The 21,451-nt window shown below is 38.6% G+C and overlaps 1 protein-coding gene and 2 long non-coding RNA genes across 3 annotated transcripts; 1 reads left to right on the forward strand and 2 right to left on the reverse strand.

Annotated features, from left to right (window-relative positions):
* Positions 1–51: 51 nt before the first annotated feature.
* On the forward strand, positions 52–3,672 carry LOC121884559. Its single transcript, XR_006092359.1, has 2 exons — positions 52–590; positions 1,633–3,672. It is a non-coding gene; the product is annotated as an uncharacterized LOC121884559 (long non-coding RNA).
* A 1,973-nt stretch (positions 3,673–5,645) lies between these two features.
* Positions 5,646–11,533, reverse strand: LOC121883961 (natterin-3-like). The gene is made up of 3 exons (XM_042392416.1): positions 11,374–11,533; positions 10,699–10,827; positions 5,646–7,426 (listed from the first exon to the last, which is right to left on the reverse strand). Exons 1-3 carry the CDS (start codon positions 11,531–11,533, stop codon positions 6,363–6,365), a joined length of 1,353 nt encoding a protein of 450 aa, XP_042248350.1. The 3' UTR covers positions 5,646–6,362.
* A 7,752-nt stretch (positions 11,534–19,285) lies between these two features.
* On the reverse strand, positions 19,286–20,179 carry LOC121884575. Its single transcript, XR_006092376.1, has 3 exons — positions 20,082–20,179; positions 19,908–19,977; positions 19,286–19,814 (listed from the first exon to the last, which is right to left on the reverse strand). It is a non-coding gene; the product is annotated as an uncharacterized LOC121884575 (long non-coding RNA).
* Positions 20,180–21,451: the final 1,272 nt, after the last annotated feature.

Consider the following 21,451-nt stretch of genomic DNA (forward strand, 5'->3'; position numbering starts at 1 on the left):
TCCAGACTCCATTATTTTCCACTTTCTCTTTCTCAGCAACAGACGGGCAAATCGCTCTTGTATAACTTATATAAAAAAAGATATATTCTTTGTCGTTCAAGGTTAACCCGAAATAAAAGCAACGCCTCAAACGCAGAAAGGCACACGATTCATTCATGTTTTGGAAGTGGTTCGCAAACTTTCTTCTATCGAATCACCATGCACTATGAGAGTTAACGTTACTGATATGCGAACTATTAAAAACAAAATGGACCTCGTCGATATTCTTGCATGCTGCCGAATGTGCAGGCAGACGGCATTACTGTTTATAAAACGTCTTATGTGTTGTTTTATTTTTGCATGTCGGCGAGGTCACAAAAGTGTCGATTGTTGAAATGAAGTTTGGCGTGCTTTAATCTCCGTACATGAGAGAGGGGAATAGTTGAGTACACACCCGGAAGTGAAGTGGCTACTCGCTCACCGGCAGCAGCAACATATATCAGTCTTTTCCCCTGAAACATGGGGGCTGTAGATGTTATATGATAATGTGAGATGTCGGTGGGAACCGTGTGTGGTCTTCGCGAATTTAAGGAGTTAAGCTAACTAATGCTGTAAGTAATACTTTTCGTGAAAATCAGTTCTAGCTCGGTTATAAGAGACAAGCCTGTGTGTAAGCTAACGCGCTAGCTTGCCAGCAGAGGATCTCCTCCATGTTATGTTATTATGCTCAGTTTTTGTGCAAGGTATATAATTAACCTGCACATCCAACTAGTCCAGCCTCTGCAAGTATCTGAGGTTACATTAATCACAGTATTTTATGCTGTTTTTTTTCCACATTTAACAGAATTTCACTTATCCGTGTTTACCTGCGCCAAATTGTATTACAGATGATTAAATATTCAAATAATACGCGCTGACTGACAACTTTGCATACATACAAAGCATGAATTAAAGGTGTTTACATTTGATTATGAGCCATTCTTCAATTCGGCACACCAAAGCATATCCTTATGTAAAGTTTTAACGTTATAAATTGCAAAATTGTAAGCCTACTTCCTCTTTTTGAAGCAGGGTTGATCCCATGACGTACAAAGTAAAGTTAAGGTTGAAGCTACTGTAGGTAATTCAATATTTATCATAGATCATTTATGGGCTTATCGGCATATAACAAAAAGAGCAGTTTTATGTCATGTTTTTGAAGAGTTTTGTCTGGAACAATGTTCATTATATTGAACAGCAGTGATTTTATATCTATTATGCCTTATTGTGATGTATCAGGATATTTTATCATGATAAAGATTTCAATCATATCACCCACTGTATACTGTATAAATCAGATAAACAAGGCATTACAACATCAAACGGATATAAAAGCAGAACAATATGATTCTTTTAGCCTTTCTAAATTGCTGTGACTTTTGAAATACTCCTGTTGATGAAACATGACAGAACTTTTTTTGGCATTTTTATCAAAGGTTAAGCCACTGCGTAATGTGACTTACGCAGTGGATTTTTTACAGAACTTGAATCATGTGCCAACAAAGAAAACTGTGATGGAATTTACAGCTTCATTCTGTAGAAAAGGTTTTAGCATTGACCTTCAATGCTCAGTGCCTTGTTGACATCTCACTCTGTCTTGTATCCATGTTCCAGTCTTTGACAGAGCCTGTCTGACCTGCAGCACAGCTGAGCCTCCCTGTCTGCTCTGCCATGCCTCTGGTGGTGGACGCTGTGTGGGCGCTGTGGAGCATCACAGCCGGCATCTACGACTACTTCCACACCAACGCCATGGAGGAGAGGATCCACACGCTGGAGAACGTCCTCTCTATCCACCAGTTTGTGATCGCGGCCCTGTCGGCAGGCCTCATCCTGCTCATGACATATATACTATGGAGAAAACACTGAACCTGAACACTGACCAAGGCCAAATGCCCACTGCTCAGGGTAGTTTCCATCCTGATATTGGCCAATGTGACAGTTTGGCTCAAATGACTGCTCACAGTTGAAGATCGAGCATGTTTGATAATGGTTAGGAGGTCCCAATTGAGGTCAGCAGCACTGATGGGAAACTAAACAAAGGCAACAAAATTTAATAAGGACTCCATCGATGTGCGTGTAGTGAGCGCTTTGTCTGTCTATCTGTATGTTTTTTGGATGTTAAACTGTCCTGAGAAGATGTCTGCAGATCATTGTCCACATTAATAACAAATCATAATAGCTTCTCGAGGCAACTTTGCACTTTGACATTATTTCGCCAAGCTTGAAAGACTTCACTGTCTAGAAAAGTCATCTGAGATGATGCCATTAGATTAAACACCTTCCCCGTGTGTGATGGTGGGTGACGATTTATGTGGTGGAGAGGTTTAGTCATTGTTGGTTATGACAGCTTTCTCTGGACGGCGGAGATGCTGTTGGATTTAAAACTTGAATTGTTGTGGACGCAAGGAGTGACATTGGTTGCTACTAAGTTCTTTAACCCTATTCTTACAAGATTACAACAAAGTTACCTTGAGATCAACTGCCTTGTGTTTACAAATGAATCATGCCATTTATTAGGAAATGATGGATGTTTTTGTAGCATAGCATAGCTTTCTAAGACCGTATCCCTGAGATACTAGTGAATTTATCTCATTATCCTGATATCCTGGCATTTATCTCATGAAGGGTACTTTTCTATCTTGAGTTAACAAAAGGTGGTCTTAACTAATACTCTGCAGGCCTCCTTCCTCTCCCCTCTGACATTTGTGCTCAGTGACGCCTCTGTCTCTCTCAAAGCTGAGAGAAAAGTGTCCAAGCTGGATCCCACTTTGGATAAACCATAAAATGTGATATTGAGACATTTAAGTCACAAAAACATTGTAGTTAATTCTTTATTACAGTACAATTTATTTTCTCAAGATAATTAAGTTGTAATGTTGAGATAGCAGGATTTAGTTGGTAAATATGGTGAAGATGTGTTGTCTCCAACAGGTGGGGGGATAGGGGTGCCAGCATGTGACTCCCAGAAGACGGTGTGTTCCACTTTCTAAAATTGATGTCATGCTATGTTGTCATACATAGCAGTGCTTTGATGGGAATGTGTAGCCGTGGTCAAACTGGGGATAATCGGTTGAAATTGGACTCCTGAGTCTTGCACAAACCTCCCTCAGAGCCGTGAGAGGGACAGTCAGTGGTTCTAACTTGCAGAGTTAGTTTAAGGGCTGGAAATGATCTTGTTACACTGTTACGGTAAAGTCAGAGCAGGGGTTTAAAAAACTTACAGATGCCTTCGGCTGCTGTGGTCTGTGTCAGTCCTGGTTTCAGGTGACAGACCAGGATAAGAATTAAGTAAACACTGGGAATTAATTCAACCTATATATGACCTATTTTTTCATGTGGAAGAGAAGGGGTCGGAGATGTGGGATTTTAGAGGTCCATCTATTTATTTATTGTTGTCTAAGTGTTTTGGAAAGGCTTGTTGTGACTGTTGACACTGTTTTGAGATTGTCATTACCCATTTTCTCATGCTTTTTCTTACTAACCGTTAAAAATATGGTCTAATGATTCAATCAAATATTGTTCACTTGCTGTTGTACCTGACTTTCTGGGGTTATTTTTCAGTGTACTGTACGCACTACTATATGTTACTCTGACAAACCACTACAATGGCCACTATTAAAGGGAATATGTTTGAATAATAAATAATAAATCATACTTAACGTCTAAGCTCTGCATTTTTCCACTTGTTCATGTTTTAATGAAAACTTTTTTGTTCTCTACGAAGCAGTGGTTGCAATATGTTATTATCATCTCAAGATCACAAGTTAATTATCTCCTTATTTCAGGATAATTATCTTGTTATCTTGAGATAATTATCCCGTTATCACAAGAAAACATTTGTTATCCTGAAATAACAAGATGCTGAACTTGAAATAACGAGATAGAAGATTGCAACGTAGCTGTAAAAATATGTTAAATTGCATTGAATTTTATTAAAAAACTGACTTGTTGCAGAAGGAAAGCTGTATAAAGCACAAGAGGAGAAAAAAACTAAATTCTTGGAGGTTACAGTCTTATAGAGCATCATGAGACAAAATTTGAATGAAAAGTTAAGGAACAATGCTATAGGTAAGCAATTAAAGGAGTATAATGGTGGTAAATATATATACATATATATATATATATATATATATATATATATACACCTAGTCTCAATGAGGGGAGTCACATCAACCTGCTAAAAGATGCACATTTCCAAATATGGACATCACTCCCGGAGTTGAGGGTGTTCCCCAGAGATAAAGCTGAACTACTGACACATGCGAAGTGCTCCCAAGGGACTCTCCATAAGCTATTGTTCCCCTTCTCCTTTCCACAAAGTTAGGTTGTAAAAAATAGACAATAAATGAAAAGTGCAAAGCAATAATTGCAATAAGTTCTTCCCTACATGTTACACACGGTGCTGTCTCTGTGTTATGGGTGTATAAATAGGTAGAGTGTGTGGACCTCCTTTGTAAGAGTTTATTCATGAACACTTATTGTAACACTTTCATTTTCTAAAATAAAAGTGGTGAAGTAATAAAAAAAAGACAAGACATAAAAGTAATAAAAACAAAAAAAGGATTTTTAAGCCAAATTCCAGTTTTATTCGAATACAAATATAAATACAAATCTGCTGCCTCAACAAATATAGATACAAATACAAATACTGGAATATACAAAATTGTATCATCTGCATAAAAAATCATGTCTGTGTTAGAATAATAACATTGTTTATGTAGATTGTAAATACCAATAGACCAAAAACAGCACAGAACCTTGTGGTACCCCTTTGGTTGTTAAAAGGGAGGTTGATGTGACAGTTTCCTGTGTTCTTTCAGACAAATATGCATGAAACCATTTTTGAGCATGATCATCCAAACCAAGACAGCATACTTTGTTAGTAAAATACAATGGTCAATAGTATCAAGAGCCTTGTAAAGGTATTTAAAAGATAAACAGTGCAACACAGTGATGTTTCTTCTCCAGAAAATGTATGATATCATTTAATATAAAGGTAGACGCTGAGTTTGTACTTTGTTGTTGTAATGTTTGACACTAAAATTATAAGACTGCATTTATCTTGTTTCTGATGACTGCATGTAACAACTTAATACTAATCAGCCAGCAGAGATGCATAGATTTGGAGAATTGGTTTTGAAAAAAACAAACTTAATTAGACATCATTTATTCATTGCTCTGACTGCAACCACTACTGAAACCTACCCTGGAGACATTTATTATGTCAGATATCTTAAGGGGGAACCTATTATGCTTTTACTTTCTTTTCAGTCATATATATAATGTTACAAAGTTGGATTTTCATATTTAACGTGGCCAAACTGTCAACTAATGAGGTAAAGGTATGTAGAAGTTATCCCTGTGAGCCAAAAGCACCAATTTTCAGACTATTCTGAACGCTCAGTTTTAAACATGTCTTTCTAATTTTAAACCGAGCCAACGTCAACTTGTGACTGATTTCATTATATGGTAGTCTGCTACAGTGTGTGTGTCAGCTGCTCCTGTTGGAGTTCACTGCTCCACTCCACTAACATTATGGCGTTTCTTTGGGTGATTCTGCTTGTACAGTTCCTCTGTGCATTATTTCTAACTGATCTGCAGAACAAAGAGGTCCAAATACCTACAGATCTTGTTGTGTCGACCAGTTTTTATTGAAGAATTACATCGCTAACAAAGCTCCACTAAATGGTGGATAAACATTTAATTTCCTGTAAATTCTTCACAATTAACATCTCCCATTATTTAGTCATTAAAAAGCTTTTAATTTGAAGCAGCAAAAACAGGAAATGCTGGGTTTCCATCAGCAGTATTATAACATGAATCTGATACAGTTGAAAGTGATCAGTAAAGAGTAAAATAAGATAGATATCTGAAAGTACAAACATGAACGCAGAGAGAAACTAAACTTCAAACCACAGAGTTTTTGTGAGAAGCTACAAAAGTATTGAGAGCTGAACACAGATAGGATAAAGATATCAAACAATAAGCAGGTAATGGGCTTTACCAAATAGATATGTCCTTCTGCAATCTTTGTTGCTGTGGATGTTCGTGTTGTCCACTCGCACATTTTGGATCAGATTTCTGCTCCAACAAGTATGGATGTATTGGCAGTAGCGGAAGTTTATATTTTGATTAAAGAACGAGAACAAGAAGTAAAATCCAACTACTATATTTTGTTTATGCTGTCTCAGGAGCCTTTTTTGTTTGTTTGTTTTTTTGTTGTTTGTGGGTTTTTTGTCTTTTTTAACTGTGAATCATGCAACGCTACTCTAATGGAGTCCAAAAATAAAAAATAGGGAGCTGAAAATGAGTATAATAGGTCCCCTTTAAGAACTCTTCCATTTTTATTCCAGTGACAAACGCTTAGCATCGGATAAAGGAACACAGCGATCCACAATAGACCTGAGGTCAATAACGTTGACACCGCTGTACATCCCAGAGATGGATGTTCGTCTGGTTACCCCATTTTGGTAGGTGCGGCTGAAGCGTGCTGTGAAAGGGATTTTTATCTTGTACCTATGTCCCCGAAGACTAACTCTGCAGGAGTGCTGTGGTGGGACACGTACCTTCACATTGATAGAGATGCTTTTCGGCAACATTATGGAGGTCCCACCAGATAATTGCTTTGTTATGACAGCACTGTACCTAATACCTGCCGAGGTGAAGAATGGGAGTCTGGCAGAAATGCTAGCAGGGTCAGCAACTGTGATGGCAGTGCTAGTGTCCCACCTTTTCTCCTCCTTATAAGTTTTTGACAACGTAAATGTTTTTATTATTGAGTTCAACTGATTGTTGACAATGGTAGACCTGATCAGGATCTCTGGGTAATTGGTTGTTTTAGCTTCCCAAATCTTGTACCTGACTTTAGAAATGTGCTCTCTGGAAATTCTGTTGGTAAAGGTCAGGACCTTGTAGTGCCAGTACCAATACTCCTTACCTTTCCAGGGAAGGTAGAAGCACTTTTGACTAACATGCACCTTCCCAAGACCATACTTGTTCTGTCCAACATATATGTCTCGGGTGGAGCATGTCCGGACTGAATTCTGAGGCACTTTACCGTAGGAGCTGTCCTTCCATGTCAAAATCTCAAAGTTGTCTTTGTTCACCAGGACCTGAAAGCTGTAACATTTGAGCTCTTTGTGACTATAGGGGTAGCGGCACATATCACCTGGAGTGTAGAAACCGGCTTGACAACCACATTTGCAGACGTAGTCATAGCGTTTTACATAGCTGTTATAAATATAAACAGCTCCACGAGGGAGAGAATTGCCATAACGCATACGAACCCATTTCAGGGTTGAGGTGGAAAATCTAGCCTGTCTCTTCTGTCTTGACATAGGAGAGGACAGAAGTGTTGGCATTTTTCTGTTAGAGGTGATGTCCTTCGGTGCTGGGTCCAGTATGGAGACTGTATAAAAGAAAGAGAAAAGACGCAGGTGCAATGTGTTAGTAGCATGGGTCTGCTGGATGCTATTAAATATTAAATATAAATTAAAATCATTCATTGTCGTGGCAGAGCTCATCTTCTTTGGTTATTGTTTGGCATGTATATTATGATGCTTTCATGTTGTTGAGACAGTATGATTACTTATGTTTGATTATTATAAACTAAAATGGCGCACAACAAATTTCCTATTACAATGCCTCAAAACCCCACACCATTAATGCAATTGACCAAGGCACTATTTCATTTCTCATTCGGTTCACACAAAATGCGCATGCACAATGAGCAGAACACTAAATGCAATTGTCATCATGTAGATGCAATTCTCATTTAACTATGACATGACAGCAAAAACAGATTGTACTTTTCTTAGTTGGCTATGTACATTTCCCACTCACATTGACACAGTTGTTCGTTGGGTAAATCATTGCATGCAAAATACTATGTGCAGTGAGCATTGCAAGAGAAGGCCAGCATGATGTATGACTGGAGTGAGTAACTTCCCTTCTCACAATTGATGAGTGATGGAGAACACATGATGTGTATCCCATCCCACAGGTGCAAAGCACCTAAACACTCAGAAGCACATATAACGCTAAGGGTTCCAGTTGCTGAGAATAGAGGGGGAAGCAGGTGCTGCAAGAGGTGTCTGTCTGTATGGTGGTATGGCAGAGGGGAGAGGGGCAAACAAAGGATGAGGAGATAGGGGAGGATGGGGAAGAGGGAGGGGAAGATGTGAATATGTAACCATATAACCATGGCCTTAGTATGTCTGAAGCAGCTTGTAGAGTGAGTGTGTGTGAGAGAGTGAGTGTTGGATAAATTCTGTTTCATTTACAGCCAACTGGGAATTCCATAGGCCAAGAGTAAGGGAGGAGTGAGTAGAAGAGACTTTTCTGAGTGAATAGAGGTTTTCAGAGTTGCATTGCCTATGACAGATATGTTTTTTTCCAAAGCCTTAGATGACAGGGGATGTCTTTGTAGCACATGGTGAGTGTGGCAGGCTACGTGAATACATAGTAGAAAAGGACTAACCAGGCTTTCGCAAGTCTTTACCCAGTTCGGTCTTCACACTGATCCTACTGCTGATGCTACAGCGCAGCTTGTGTGTTTAAGTACCAGGAAGTATCACGGCTTAACCCGTCCCTCTCAGATTCTCAAAGCAACAAAGCCTAACAACAGCCTGACAACAGCTTCAATCCAAATCAAACCCAAAAACAAAGTTTCAAAAACACTTACCAACCAACTGCCATATCCTACATTCTAGATCAGAGCTTGTTCTTCACTAAAAACACAGTGCAAATACTACTAATACGTAACTGAAAACACTACAAGTACTACTAGTTCTTCACTGAAAACACAGTATTTGAACTGCGTTTTCATGTGTAGTCATTTTGGATCAGCTAACATTGGAGATGTTGACAATTCTCTGGGAAGTTTTGTTATTTGTGGATTTAATGCTGCTGACATTTTGGAGAGTGTTTGTACTTTTTTCGTCTGTTTTACTCACATCAAGACAAACTGCTGAGTCTGTTTTTATTCCTATACGTCTATAGCAGTGGTTTTCAACCTTTTTTGGGCCAGCACCCCCCTATCCAGTATCCAGTACCCCCCCTCCATGTGCCATGAAAAATAGTTATCACTAAACATTGGTAAAACAGTCTTATAGTGAATGGATTTGACCTATGATTTTCTCATCTTTCCATCAGTCAGGCTGTAGCCACTAGCCAGCTGTAGGGATGGGTATTGTTAAGAAAATTTCATCTTAATGACCAAATTGCAATAGAGACCGGAGCCGAAGTATCAAAATTTAATAGAATTTATTTTCTTCTACAAGAAGGAGTGTTTCACAATGCAACACACAGGATGAGGTTACAAAGTAAAAGGCTCCCAGAGGAGTGCCTACAACAGGGTTTTATACACCTTAAGTGGACGTCACAGTTCCTTTCTTAATCTATCAAATACAGACTACAGATACAGATAACGTCATGTCAGTTTTTAGTTCTCCTGTCCAGGAGCCATCCTGCCCAACTGACCCCCAGATGACATGTCTCACCCTGTCTCCAATGAATTTTAATTTCTACATCTTCCTCTTTACAAATACAATGCTGAACTTCCTTTAACCTTAGCTGATGAGTCTGCTGATGTGCAGAGTTGCAGTACAAGACAGGAACAATTCATCATGATCTAGATAAAATAGTAACACTCATACACAGTGTAATCATAATTTTTATAATAGGTATGGTTAAAATTTTATCTTTATCTTATCCATGGGCCTACACTTATCAGCCCGGTTCTTTATCAATACACTTATTGGTTCTTTTTAATTACAAAAGAATTGTTTGTTGTTTTTTCAAATTATCTTTACAAAAGAAAAAAGATTAAATTCAGAACAGGATTAGAATAGATTTCTATTTTAAATATGACAAAATATTGTTTCAGTAATGTTTCCATCAGCAAAATCACTATATAAATCCAATAATATCTCACAGGAAAGAAATCAAAAATGTCAATCAAATAAATCATATTCCTGACGTTAAAATACTGAGTGAAGTTTAGAAAGAATGAAGAACACACACACTATTAGGCATTCCTAATAGGAGGACTGGTTTGATCCAGTAAGTAAGTTTACAAGAATTTGCCTAATTTTAATATACGTTACAAACTGAGCTAAACATAAACATCGACGGCAGAGAGGACTGAGAAGATAGAGCTACCATAAATTACAGCAAAACGTGGTAGAGACTCAGCATAATTTCCCTGTGTCGACACAGAAAGCAGAGCACGTGTTTTGGAAACGTTCAGAGCCCAATACACAAATGTGACTGCAGTTATGCGCATAAAATGGAGGAAAATAGACTTGACGGCACTATGAAAAAACATAGGAAAACTCTGAAGTCTAATGATGAAATTGTGAAAATGTGATTTGAATGTAGGACATGTTCTGATGAAGAGTTAAAGGTTTGATCAGTTTTAAAGAGTTTAAATAAATCAGAGCATATTGTTTATGCAACATGCTGAAACTTTTAAAGCACAAATATTTTAAGATGTTTTGTAAAGTTTTTATTTTCAGACTATTGTGCAGAATTATCATATTTGAGTAAATGTTTGGAAAAGGACTGCTGATCATTTTGTCTTCATTAGAAGGTAGTTAAAGACATTTTGCAGATAATAGTTTGTAAGAGTTTAAATGTTTCTGACAGAAGATCAGTGTTTAATCTGTGTGCAGATCTTACATTTTACATCTTCAGTTCTGTTGGTGATTTGCAGTTTCAGGTCAGCGGGATCCACGGCAGCAACCGATGAAATCAAAGAGACGAAGACGAAGGTGGACAAAACACGGGAAGTCATCTTGACGCAAAAACCTGAAACACAAGATGAAGGACAGTCAACATACTGACACATAGCTCTGGACATGAGGCCAACATATTTAAAGTTGACCAAATCATTTTAGAGCCTTTAATTTCATAAACAGAGTTTTTTGGTTCTTTATAAGTAGTTTTGTTTAATCCCATTCAATTCAATTTTATTTATATAGCGCCAAATCATAAGAAAAGTTATCTTAGGGCACTTGTCATATAGAGCAGGTCAAGACTGTACTCTCTCATTTACAGAGACCCAACAATTCCCCCATGAGCAGCACTCGGTAACAGCGTTACGGAAAAACTCCCCTTTAACGGGAAGAAACCTCAAGCAGAGCTGGTCTCTAGGTGGGTGGTCATCTGCCTTGACCAGTTGAGTTGAGAGACAAAGAAGCATAATAACAACAATAATAATAATAATAACGACAATAATAATAATAGAGATATGACTAACAATAACAGTTCTTATTGCTCTGTTTTAAAGTATAAAGGCTGGATTTGTATTAGTTTAATATGTCAGATAAACAGACAGAGAAGAAGAAGCAGTACCTGTGTTGTCTGATGCCAGTGCCTGTGTTGTCTGATGCCAGTGCCTGTGTTGTCTGATGCCAGTGTCTGTGTTGTCTGATGCCAGTGCCTGTGTTGTCTGATGCCAGTACCTGTGTTGTCTGATGCCAGCACAGTCACCAGCTGAGCACAGCTTCCACATTCACACCTCTACTTATATACATTTCACCATCCAAACATGATGCTGCAGCTTCATGAGTCTCACACGTTTGACTAAATATGGACAGTTAGCCACTGGAGGTGGAATACATTAAAATTACTCTTGAGAAAGAGTTTATCAGATCAACTGTCTGATTGTTATCATAATACGGTGGCACTGTTCTGCATGCAACCATGACTCATGTCCTGCTGCTTTTCTGCCTCTGTTTTTTACTGGTCTGTGTGGTGTGACTGTAATAGGTGTATGTTGGGTTATGAACACCGTGGCTACTTTTGCACCAGGATTATTCCTGGCGCTGATTATATGGGAATTGTTCACAGCATGCCAAACAACTCCAAGTCAAGTCAAGTCAAGTCAATTTATTTATAGAGCACACTTACAAAAAGATATTTGACCAACATGCTTTACAGAGAGATTAAAATTATGGAATTATTTGATTGATGGTTACAATCAAACAACATCATAGGTTCAAAATAACAACAAAGTCATAAATAAGATAGAAAATCAGATGAAATTACAAACAGCAATGCACAGACAACAAATAAAATACAAATAAAATACAAACAAAAGCCAGAGTGTGGTCATGCATGACATCATGATGACAATTAAGAGGCTAAAAAACAGAGATAGGTCTTAAGACTGGTTTTAAAAATATCAATGGAAGGGGGAGATCTAGTGGAGATTTAATGGCAAACTATTGCACAATTTAGGGCCAACAACCTAGAGCACTCGATCACCTTTAGTTTTTAACTGGGTGTGTGGAATGGAGATGCAATGCTTTAAAACCAAATCAATTCTGTACTTATTGTCTCTCTCCTTAGTACCAGTGATGAGTCTCGCTGCTGTAGGGCTGACTGACTGATTCCTACATAGAGAGAATTGCAGTAGTTGAGGCAAGAGAAAATAAAGGTGTGAACTATAGTCTCCAAATCTTTAGTGGACAGGAATGATTTTAACTTTGCAAGTGATCTCAGATGGAAGAAGCTAGTACTGACAACTGAGTTGATTTGTTTGTTTATCAAATTTAAAACCAGAATCATAAATAACACCAACTGGAACTTTACATTCAATGACAGAGGCCCGAGGGCATTGAATGTGGTTGCGGAGTTGTCTGCAGGGCCGAAGATTAGGACCTCAGTTTAACTCTGGTTTAACTGAAGGAAGCTTTTTGCCGTCCAGGCTTTTACATCCTCAATGCAATTTAGGAAGGAGTTAAAAACTGTATGGATCACAAGGTTTCAGCGGAAGATACAGCTGGGTATCGTCATCGTAACAATGGTAGGATATATTATACTTTCTGAAAATACAGCCCAAAGGAAGCATATGCAGGGAAAACAAAATAGAGCCTAACATGGAGCCTTGTGGTACGCTACAGGGGATGGGTGCAGAGGAAGAGGACACATTATCAATTCTAACAGAGGCTGATCAGTCTTGGAGGTAGGAGGCAAACCACTGTCTTGTCTTTGCATGTCAGCAACATGCTTAAGCCAGTCCAAGAGGATGTAGTGATCGACTGTATCAAAGGCAGGCGAGAGGCCTAAAAGAATCAGAATAGTGTCATTTTCTGAATCTAAACATAAGAACAAATTGTTTGTTACCCTCAGGAGAGCGAACTCTGTGCTATGGAGTGTCCTAAAACCTGATTGAAATTTGTCCAGTATGCTGTGTTTGTTCGGAGTTGAGAGACAACTACTTTTTCAAGAATTTTGGCTGAAAACGAGAGCTTTGAGATTGGTCAGTAATTATCAGTAACAGATAAATCTAGGTTAAGTTTTTTGATTAGAGGGTGAATGACAGCATGTTTAAAGCAAGCTGAGACATAGCCATAGACCAGAGAGCAAACCTATTCTATTATAGTTGCAGAAGGAACAGAGAAATGATCTGTGATCGGTCAGTATATCAGCTTATATGATTATAGCCACAAGGTATACATCTATATGCCCATGTATGCTTGATAAGAGCCACATCTCCCAAGGACACAGGAAGGCAAGAGCCTAAACCTATATGTGGCCTTTGACCCCTTAACCTGTTCTGTTGCTAGTTAACACAGTCAGTAGTTAAACCGAAACAGGTGTTAACAACAGGAAGCATTCACATTTCCTCACTTATTTTTCTGACATCACTCTTTTTAAATAGCTTGCTTGAGATGAAACTCTGAATCTCGTTGCAATCCACATCCACACAGACAGTCACGGTCACCAGTTAAACCAAAACATCTGTTAAAGATCAAAACGTCAAATCAAAACATTAAATTAAAATTAAATCATGCCTGACTTAACATTGATGACATTGGAAAGTGACATTGTTAGAGCTCTGAACTTTCCTACAAGTAAAACCAGGAGGAAGACGTTTTAAAGATAGGAACGGACTTTGGTTGTTTCATCTGTTTGTGTATGTGTGTGTGTGTAAGTACGCATATGTGTGCATTATGTGTGAGAGTGATGGCCTACAGTGAGCCAGCCTGTACCTTTTGGTGACACAGTTTTTTTTATCATATATGTGCGTTTCGCTATGGGCTTCTACTTGTAATTGGTGCCATAACATTCATGTATCCCAACAATGAGCCTTACATAACTAAGAAGGTAAAGGATTGCATCGATCAGAAAAATATTGCTTTCAGAAATCAAGAAAAAGGAAAGGAACTTAACCAAATGTTGAGGGATGCAAGGTAGGAACACAGGGAGATTATACACCAGAATTGTATCTCAATAGACTCTAAAAAGATATGGGACTCTATGAAAGTTATGAACACAAATAGAAAGCGCCTCATCACTAATGATGATCTGCAAAAAGCCAATGAACTGAATGAGTTTTTTCTTAGGATTGAAACGCAGGACTTTTCTTTGGAATGTAATGTGCTGGAGACCATCTCAACTACTAACCCAAGCTTCAGGTTGGTGGTTGACCCACACAAGACTCACTTTTTAGACATGTATGCACAACGAAATCCACAGGCCCAGATGGCATCTCTGATCTTCTCTTAAAGACCTGTGCAGAAGAACTCACCCTAGCATGGTGCCCTGTTTTCCAGTGGTCTGTGGACTCACAAACTGGCCCTGCTATCTGGAAAAAGTCCATCATTATTCCAGTTCCAAAAAAAACCTTGTCCTATTGAAAATAATGATGATAGACTTGTGGCTCTGACTTCAACTGTGGTGAAATGCTTTGACAAAAAAAATGGTGTCTGTACTTAAAGTAGAGGTCAGGTCTGTACTAGATCCAATCCAATTTGCTTACAAACAAGGATGGGGCACGGATGATGCCATTAACAGTACCATTTGACTATTAATAATAAATTAGGAATACTTGGATGTCATATGATGAGTCCGAAGAGTTATACATGTATCAACTGCGGGAAACAAACAAATCTTTAAACACTATGTGCACACAAAAGTTATCTCCAACACAGCATCTGTCCTCTCGGGAAGTTACCCAACAGCCGAGCGGTGACAATGGCAACTTTTAGGAGATGACCCCCTCAACTTTTTACCAAACATGGGCATGTTTCCTATTAGTTGAAGATGTTTATCTTTGACTGCCTGTCAGGTAGTTACACAACATTGGTTTGAGGAAGTTACAAACTCATGTTAGTTGAAAATTCTTTATTAGGAATACCCTCTTGAACCCCTTGTACCATCTTGTTTTCAATGGGGGTCCTCAAAGACAATAATACAATATAAGCAAAATTAAACAAAACATTTAATATAAAAAACAAAAATAACAACAAAATAATTAAACAATACCAAATGTGACAAAAAAAAAACAAACAACAACAAAAACCCAATAAATATCAAGTAAGACATACAAAATCAAAATCAAATCACTCCAAGCAGAGCATGAAAATGGATAATTCATTCATAGATTATAGAAAAGTATTCATGTCAGTGATAGCATTAAGTAATAAAGTTATAAAACACAATTATAGATAGTGTTATTATGGACAAGTACAACTGATCCTATAGGACAGGGCATTTTTGAACAAGTGGAAGGATGATATGGATTAAATATTTACAGGTAGATTATTCCAATCAAAGGGAGCTTTAAACATAAAGGCTTTCTCAGCTATTCACTTAAAGACTGCAGGAACAGAAAAAAGAGCTTTATAGAGTGTCTAAATTGATCATTAGAAGAGGAAGGTACCATAAACTGTTTTAAATAGTTAGGATAATTGAGATGCATACATTTAAAAATAATCTGCAGCCACTGCCACTCTCTTTGTAAGATGGGTAGAGGGCTAATTGAGAGTTTCATACATTATACAATGGTTAGTTGTGAAAGTACAGCCAAGAACAAATCTGCATACTCTATTATAAACTATATGGAGAGGAGGAAGTTTTGGATACAGCCTGATATACAACATCAGCGTAATCCAACATGAAATCAGTTGTAACCAGGCTTGGAATTTCGTCATTTTATGGGCAAGACCATTTGGCCTTCAATGTCACAAAATGTTTTAGGGAACAAGGCCATTAAGTGAAATAAGAGGATTTGGAGCCTACAAATAAATAACTTGACTTTCCAATAAGAAAAAAAAAACAAAAAAGAAGTGGCATGAAAAATAATAAAAATTCACTTTTTTAATATCAATAAAAAAAACACAAACATTTTAAGTTGTCATATTATAGTATCGTATAGTATAGTAGTATCAAGTAAAGCACTCTTCTACTCTCTGACAATTGCCATACCTGTTCTTCTAGGAAGGGAGGGAGGGTGTGTGTCATAAAGTCAAAGAGGTCAAATAAAGGAATGAAACTTCTTGGGAGTATTGAAATGCAGTACTCCGTGTGTGTGTGTGTGTGTGTGTGTGAGAGAGAGAGAGAGAGAGAGAGAGAGTCTTTAATATGACTCATCATCATCTTACATTATCCCAAATGTTTCCAACAATTTTCAAACCCAGAGAAATCCATAATTTTAATCAAGGCAATGGTCCGTTTCATTTGGTCACCTGTCAATGGCATCATACCCCCTCTACCAAAGAGTATACGAATACAAGATAATATGTCAGCGCTATGGTTGAAATAATTTTTGGGGAATCACAGCCAGAATGAGGGGGCAACGACAGACGGCTGTGGCGATCGTGGCCACCATGAAATTCCTACCCTGGTTGTAATGCAAGCTTCTTTCTAACAGTAAATGAAGAGCAGTTTCTGGATAGGTAAAGAACACTGAATATATAATAAGGTTCAGTTTCTTCACAATATCATTAATATGACATTTAAATGAAGTCAAGCCATAGGGTCAAGCCATAAGCCCAGGTGTTTGGTGTGTTAAACTCTTTGCAGTGGAGCGCCATCAAGACAGGCAATGACACATTAATAAGCTTTAGATTTTGATTCAATGCTTTGGCAAAAATCATAGTGTGAGATTTAGTTTTATTGAGTAGTAATTTATTAGCTGTGAGCCAGTATTGTAGGGTATTAAAATCAGTCTGCAAAGCTGATTCAATCTCTAATAAATTACATGAATATTTATTCAGTTTTGAACCGACTGATGTTTGAGGAATCCACTGCAGCAGCTTTATAAGTGAATCTTTTTCAAACAAAATAATCAGATTTTGTGTGTGAAGGTCAGGTCAGTGATGGGACATAAACCGTCCACCTCCCTACATGAAGGACATACTACTTCCTGTTTGGTAGTGGACATTCACATGGAATAAATAAGGAATACTTGGCTGTCATATGATGAGTCCAACTGGTTATACAGGTGTCAGCTGCGTGAAACCAACAAATCTTTAAACACTATGTGCACGCAGAAGTTATCTCCATCTCAGCATCTGTTCTCTCGGGAAGTTACCCAACAGTCGAGCGGTGACAATGGCAACTTTTAGGAGCTAACACGAAAAACATCTTACGAAATATGGACATGTTCCCTATTAGGTGAAGATGTTTATCTCCTCTAACTGCCTGTCAGGCAGTTACACAACATCAGTTTGAGGAAGTTACAAACTTATGCTTTTAAGATTCTTCAGGTAATATATAAGGTGCAAATCAAAACTTTAAGAGTTTCTAACCAGCTCCTGCAGCAGTAACTGACTCTAGGAGGTTCAGGGCTCAAACACACTTTACACAAGTTAAATAAAAGATCAGAGAACTGAAAACACTAAAGGCACGAGGGAGCACAGGACTTTAAATCAAACACAGCTGGGGGCTACGTGTCATTCCACTTGATCTTTAGGGTGGTCCCCCATACCCTGAATACCCTCCAGATATCCTGAGTACCCATTGCCCCCATACCATGAGGACCTCCCCATACACTGAGTACCTGAAGTACCTCAAGTACCCTGCCATACCCCAAATACCGACCACCATACCCTGAGTAAACCCCAGAACCCTGATTACCTCCCTATATCCTGAGCACCTTCCCACATGCTGATTATCACCCTCACACCTTGTAGACACCTATCCATACCCTGAATACCCTCCAAATATCCTTAGTACCCCTACCCCCCATACCACAAAGGCCATACACTGAGTATCTCTGCATACCTCAAGTGCCCTGCCATATCCAAAGTACTTCTACCACACCCTGAATAAAACCCAGAACACTGATTACCTCCCTGTACACCAAGTACCTCCCCCACACCCTGAACACCACCTTAAAACCACCTTGCCACCCAAAGTTCCTCCATGAGGAACCTCCCATACCACAAGTACCCCCCCATACCTTGAGTACCTCCCAACATACCCTAGTGCCAGTGCCTTGCTAGATCCTGAGGACCCTAAAACACCCACAAGACATCCCCATACCCTGAATACCCTCCCCCTATACTGACAGTGTTTCATCAGAAATGCTGTAAATAATTGTTGTAAATTGTTGTAAATAAAGGAATATCTCTCAGACCTTGCTACCCCTTTTCATTTTAATTTATTCTGAATTGATTTGAGTCAACTGTGGATTTGGGTTTGGCATGCGAGAGCGGATCCACCATCTTGGACAGCTGGGTACGGCAACACTACCTGGACAAACCACATGTTGTTGCTACAGGACTTGAGTCACTATACGATCAACTGTGGATTTTACATGCATTTTTCACAGCATATGAGTTATTACATAAAAATGTTTGGTGTAGAAACAGAGTAATTCACTCAGTAACCATCTCTATCACATTTCAGGCCAAAGAGTTACATCTTGAACGTAAACCAAACAGTTTTACCAAAATAAACAATATAAAAACAACTAAATAAAAAGAAAAAAGTCCCGGTGTTTTATCAAATTAATGTCAAAGATGGAAGAAACACAAGACAGAGCTCAGACAAACACATTCAGGTACACTATTGAATGAGTACAGTTTTGCATTTTGCCAAAGAATTTGAAAATGAACCAAACATTTTTAAATAATAACTCATGTGCTGTGAGAAATGTGTGTAAAATCCACTGTTGACACTCACATGTAGTGACAACATGTGGTTTGTCCAACTGGTGTTGCTGGACCTAGCTGTCCAAGATGGTGGATCCACTCACGCATGTGCTACTCCACCATTGACTCAAATCCTGTAGTGACAACATGGAGGAGCCTTGAGCAAGGATACACGAGAGCAGCCTTCACAGCAGTCTTTTCACGGCTAACACACCCCCTTATTGGAAATAAGTTATTGATTGGACACTGTAGCTGATCAGACTGATCTGTTACATCACAACATCACTGAGTGGAGACAAATTATAGATTAAACTCAAATGTATCACTCTCAAGTTTTATATTTTATTTGTTTTCTTATTCACCATCTAGTTAGAAATCTGTGTTAACTGTTGGTCTGAACAACAAAAGAACCACAAACAAGATTTTTCTTTTCATGTTCTGTTATTTTCCCCGTTAACTTTTATTATGGATCAAATTAAACTAAAGAAACAACTATCAAAATCTAATCTAAATAAAGCAAATAGAAGAATAACGAATAATTAAACAATATTAATTATTATTAGTAAAGCAACAACCAAACTCCTATAACCACATTTGAGGGAAAGTTTAAATACTCCGGAACTGTCCTTTAAATTAGCTCTCCTCTTCAGTTTAGTGGACACTATCTCCGCCTTTCACACAGCGGCAAGCTGCAGGTAAGTGTAGAGGCCTTTCATGACCGGTAGTAACCTGTTGCTGTCTTCTCAAGCGAGCACAGGACCGAATCTCATCTGGAAGAAAGTTCTGATGTTTTTTCATACAGGTATCATGCATCATCAGCTGGGGGCTGAGGCTGCATTCTGACCAGAGGAGGGATGTGTAGAGGTCTGAGGTGAAGGAGGACGACCAGAAGAGTCTGGACAGAGGCTGGAGGGACAGAAGTCAGTATGACTGAATGTGATATAATGAACATAAAATGTCTGTCTATGAACCAACAGCAGTAAAAATTTCATTCCTCACCATGTTGCACTGATGTGCTGAAGGACCGAAGATGAGACCAGTTCAAGGAGACACAGGAGCTTTTAACAGGCTAAATTAAAAAAAACACAGACAAGCAAAACAGACATTACTTAACTAAAAACAACTTGCACAACGTAACATTGCACTATAAAATAAACACAAGTGCATATTTACTTGACAAGAAGCATCAGGTCCTCCATTGATCCAGATCTCCTGATGATGTCACAGAGTTATAGACATATCCATTCATCGTGATCACAGAGAACCTTACGGTTCAGATCAGGCAGGGTCTCTAGTGATTGTAAAGAAGAATTGCACAACCCAGTGAGATTACTGGCACTCATCAGTACAGATCAGCTGTGGAAAAAGCATGATGCTGAACTGACACTGTGTACTCACCCAGTGTGCTATCCTCATCCTGGAGCCATCAGTCCTTGAGGATTAGAGGCCTGAGTGAAGGCCACTGCTGAGGGTCAAAGGTGATGATGAGAACTTGTACTTACACAGATAACAACACAACAATCTTCAGATGTTCACATGTTACTTTATGTACATATAGTAGGTGGTTATGTACAGTATATACAGCCTGTTCAAATATATAGGAATGCATGAAATGTATACATGTTATTGCACATTTTGTATTTTATCTAAAATAAATATTTGTGGGTACAGTGAGTATTATACTGTTCCAGGTTTATTGCACAGTGCCACAGTGAATTAACTGATCATGAGGGTGACAGCAAGGGGGAAGAAACTGTTCCTGTGTCTGGTGGTTTTAGTGTAAAGAGGGGAGAAGGTGGAACAGCTTATGTTCAGGGTGTGAGGGGTCTGTGGTGATTTCCCCTGACTGTTTCCTGACTCTGGAGGTGTACAGTGTCATATATTGTGTTTCATGGCCTCTCACTGACACCTGTTGGCAAGAATACCTAGAGGGTACACCTGTAGTCGAAGACAGGATAAAATAGCCATCGCTGCACTAAGATGTCAGTCTCCATCTGATTATTGCTGTAAGTTGTATAATAAGTTGAAGTGATACTCAAGCAGACACAACATACAGGTCCTGGATGGTGGGCAGGTCAGCAGACCTGACTGTCCGCTGTAGTCTGTTCCTGTCCTGTTCGCTGGCCAATCCAAACCAGACCAGACCTTTAAGTTGATAAATGGAAGCTTCGATTTAACGAAATGAAAAATAATTCAAGTTAAATCCAATTAAAACTTCACTGATCATAGATTTCATTGAGCTTACAGCTCATTTTCATCTGCAGTCCCTCAGCAGGTCACAATTAAAATGTATGCACTGGTGGTGTGTCCGGATCTGAATACATTATTCAAAAAAGCACAAATAATGGGTTTTTTATGAATATTTATTTCATACAAATATTTTTTAAATTATTTGTTTTGGGGAAGAAAAAATAAACATGTCAAATACCAGTGTGCAGGTCAGTTACATCGCTATCTCAGTCTCTGTCCTCTGCTCCGCTGTTACATCTATCAGCAGGTCTCAACGAGGGGAGTCACATCAACCTGCCATGATGCACATTTCT

This window comes from Thunnus maccoyii, chromosome 18, assembly GCF_910596095.1.
Source record: "Thunnus maccoyii chromosome 18, fThuMac1.1, whole genome shotgun sequence".
Classification (NCBI taxonomy): domain Eukaryota; kingdom Metazoa; phylum Chordata; class Actinopteri; order Scombriformes; family Scombridae; genus Thunnus; species Thunnus maccoyii.

Excerpts from the sequence above, each read along its gene's own strand:
- LOC121883961 (XM_042392416.1), bottom strand. The coding sequence starts at position 11,533 with ATGTGGAAGCTGTGCTCAGCTGGTGACTGTGCTGGCATCAGACAACAC. Across the intron at positions 10,828-11,373 it reads ACTGGCATCAGACAACACAG|GTTTTTGCGTCAAGATGACT; the intron begins GTACTGCTTCTT and ends CTTGTGTTTCAG. Across the intron at positions 7,427-10,698 it reads CAGAACTGAAGATGTAAAAT|TCTCCATACTGGACCCAGCA; the intron begins GTAAGATCTGCA and ends TCTTTTATACAG.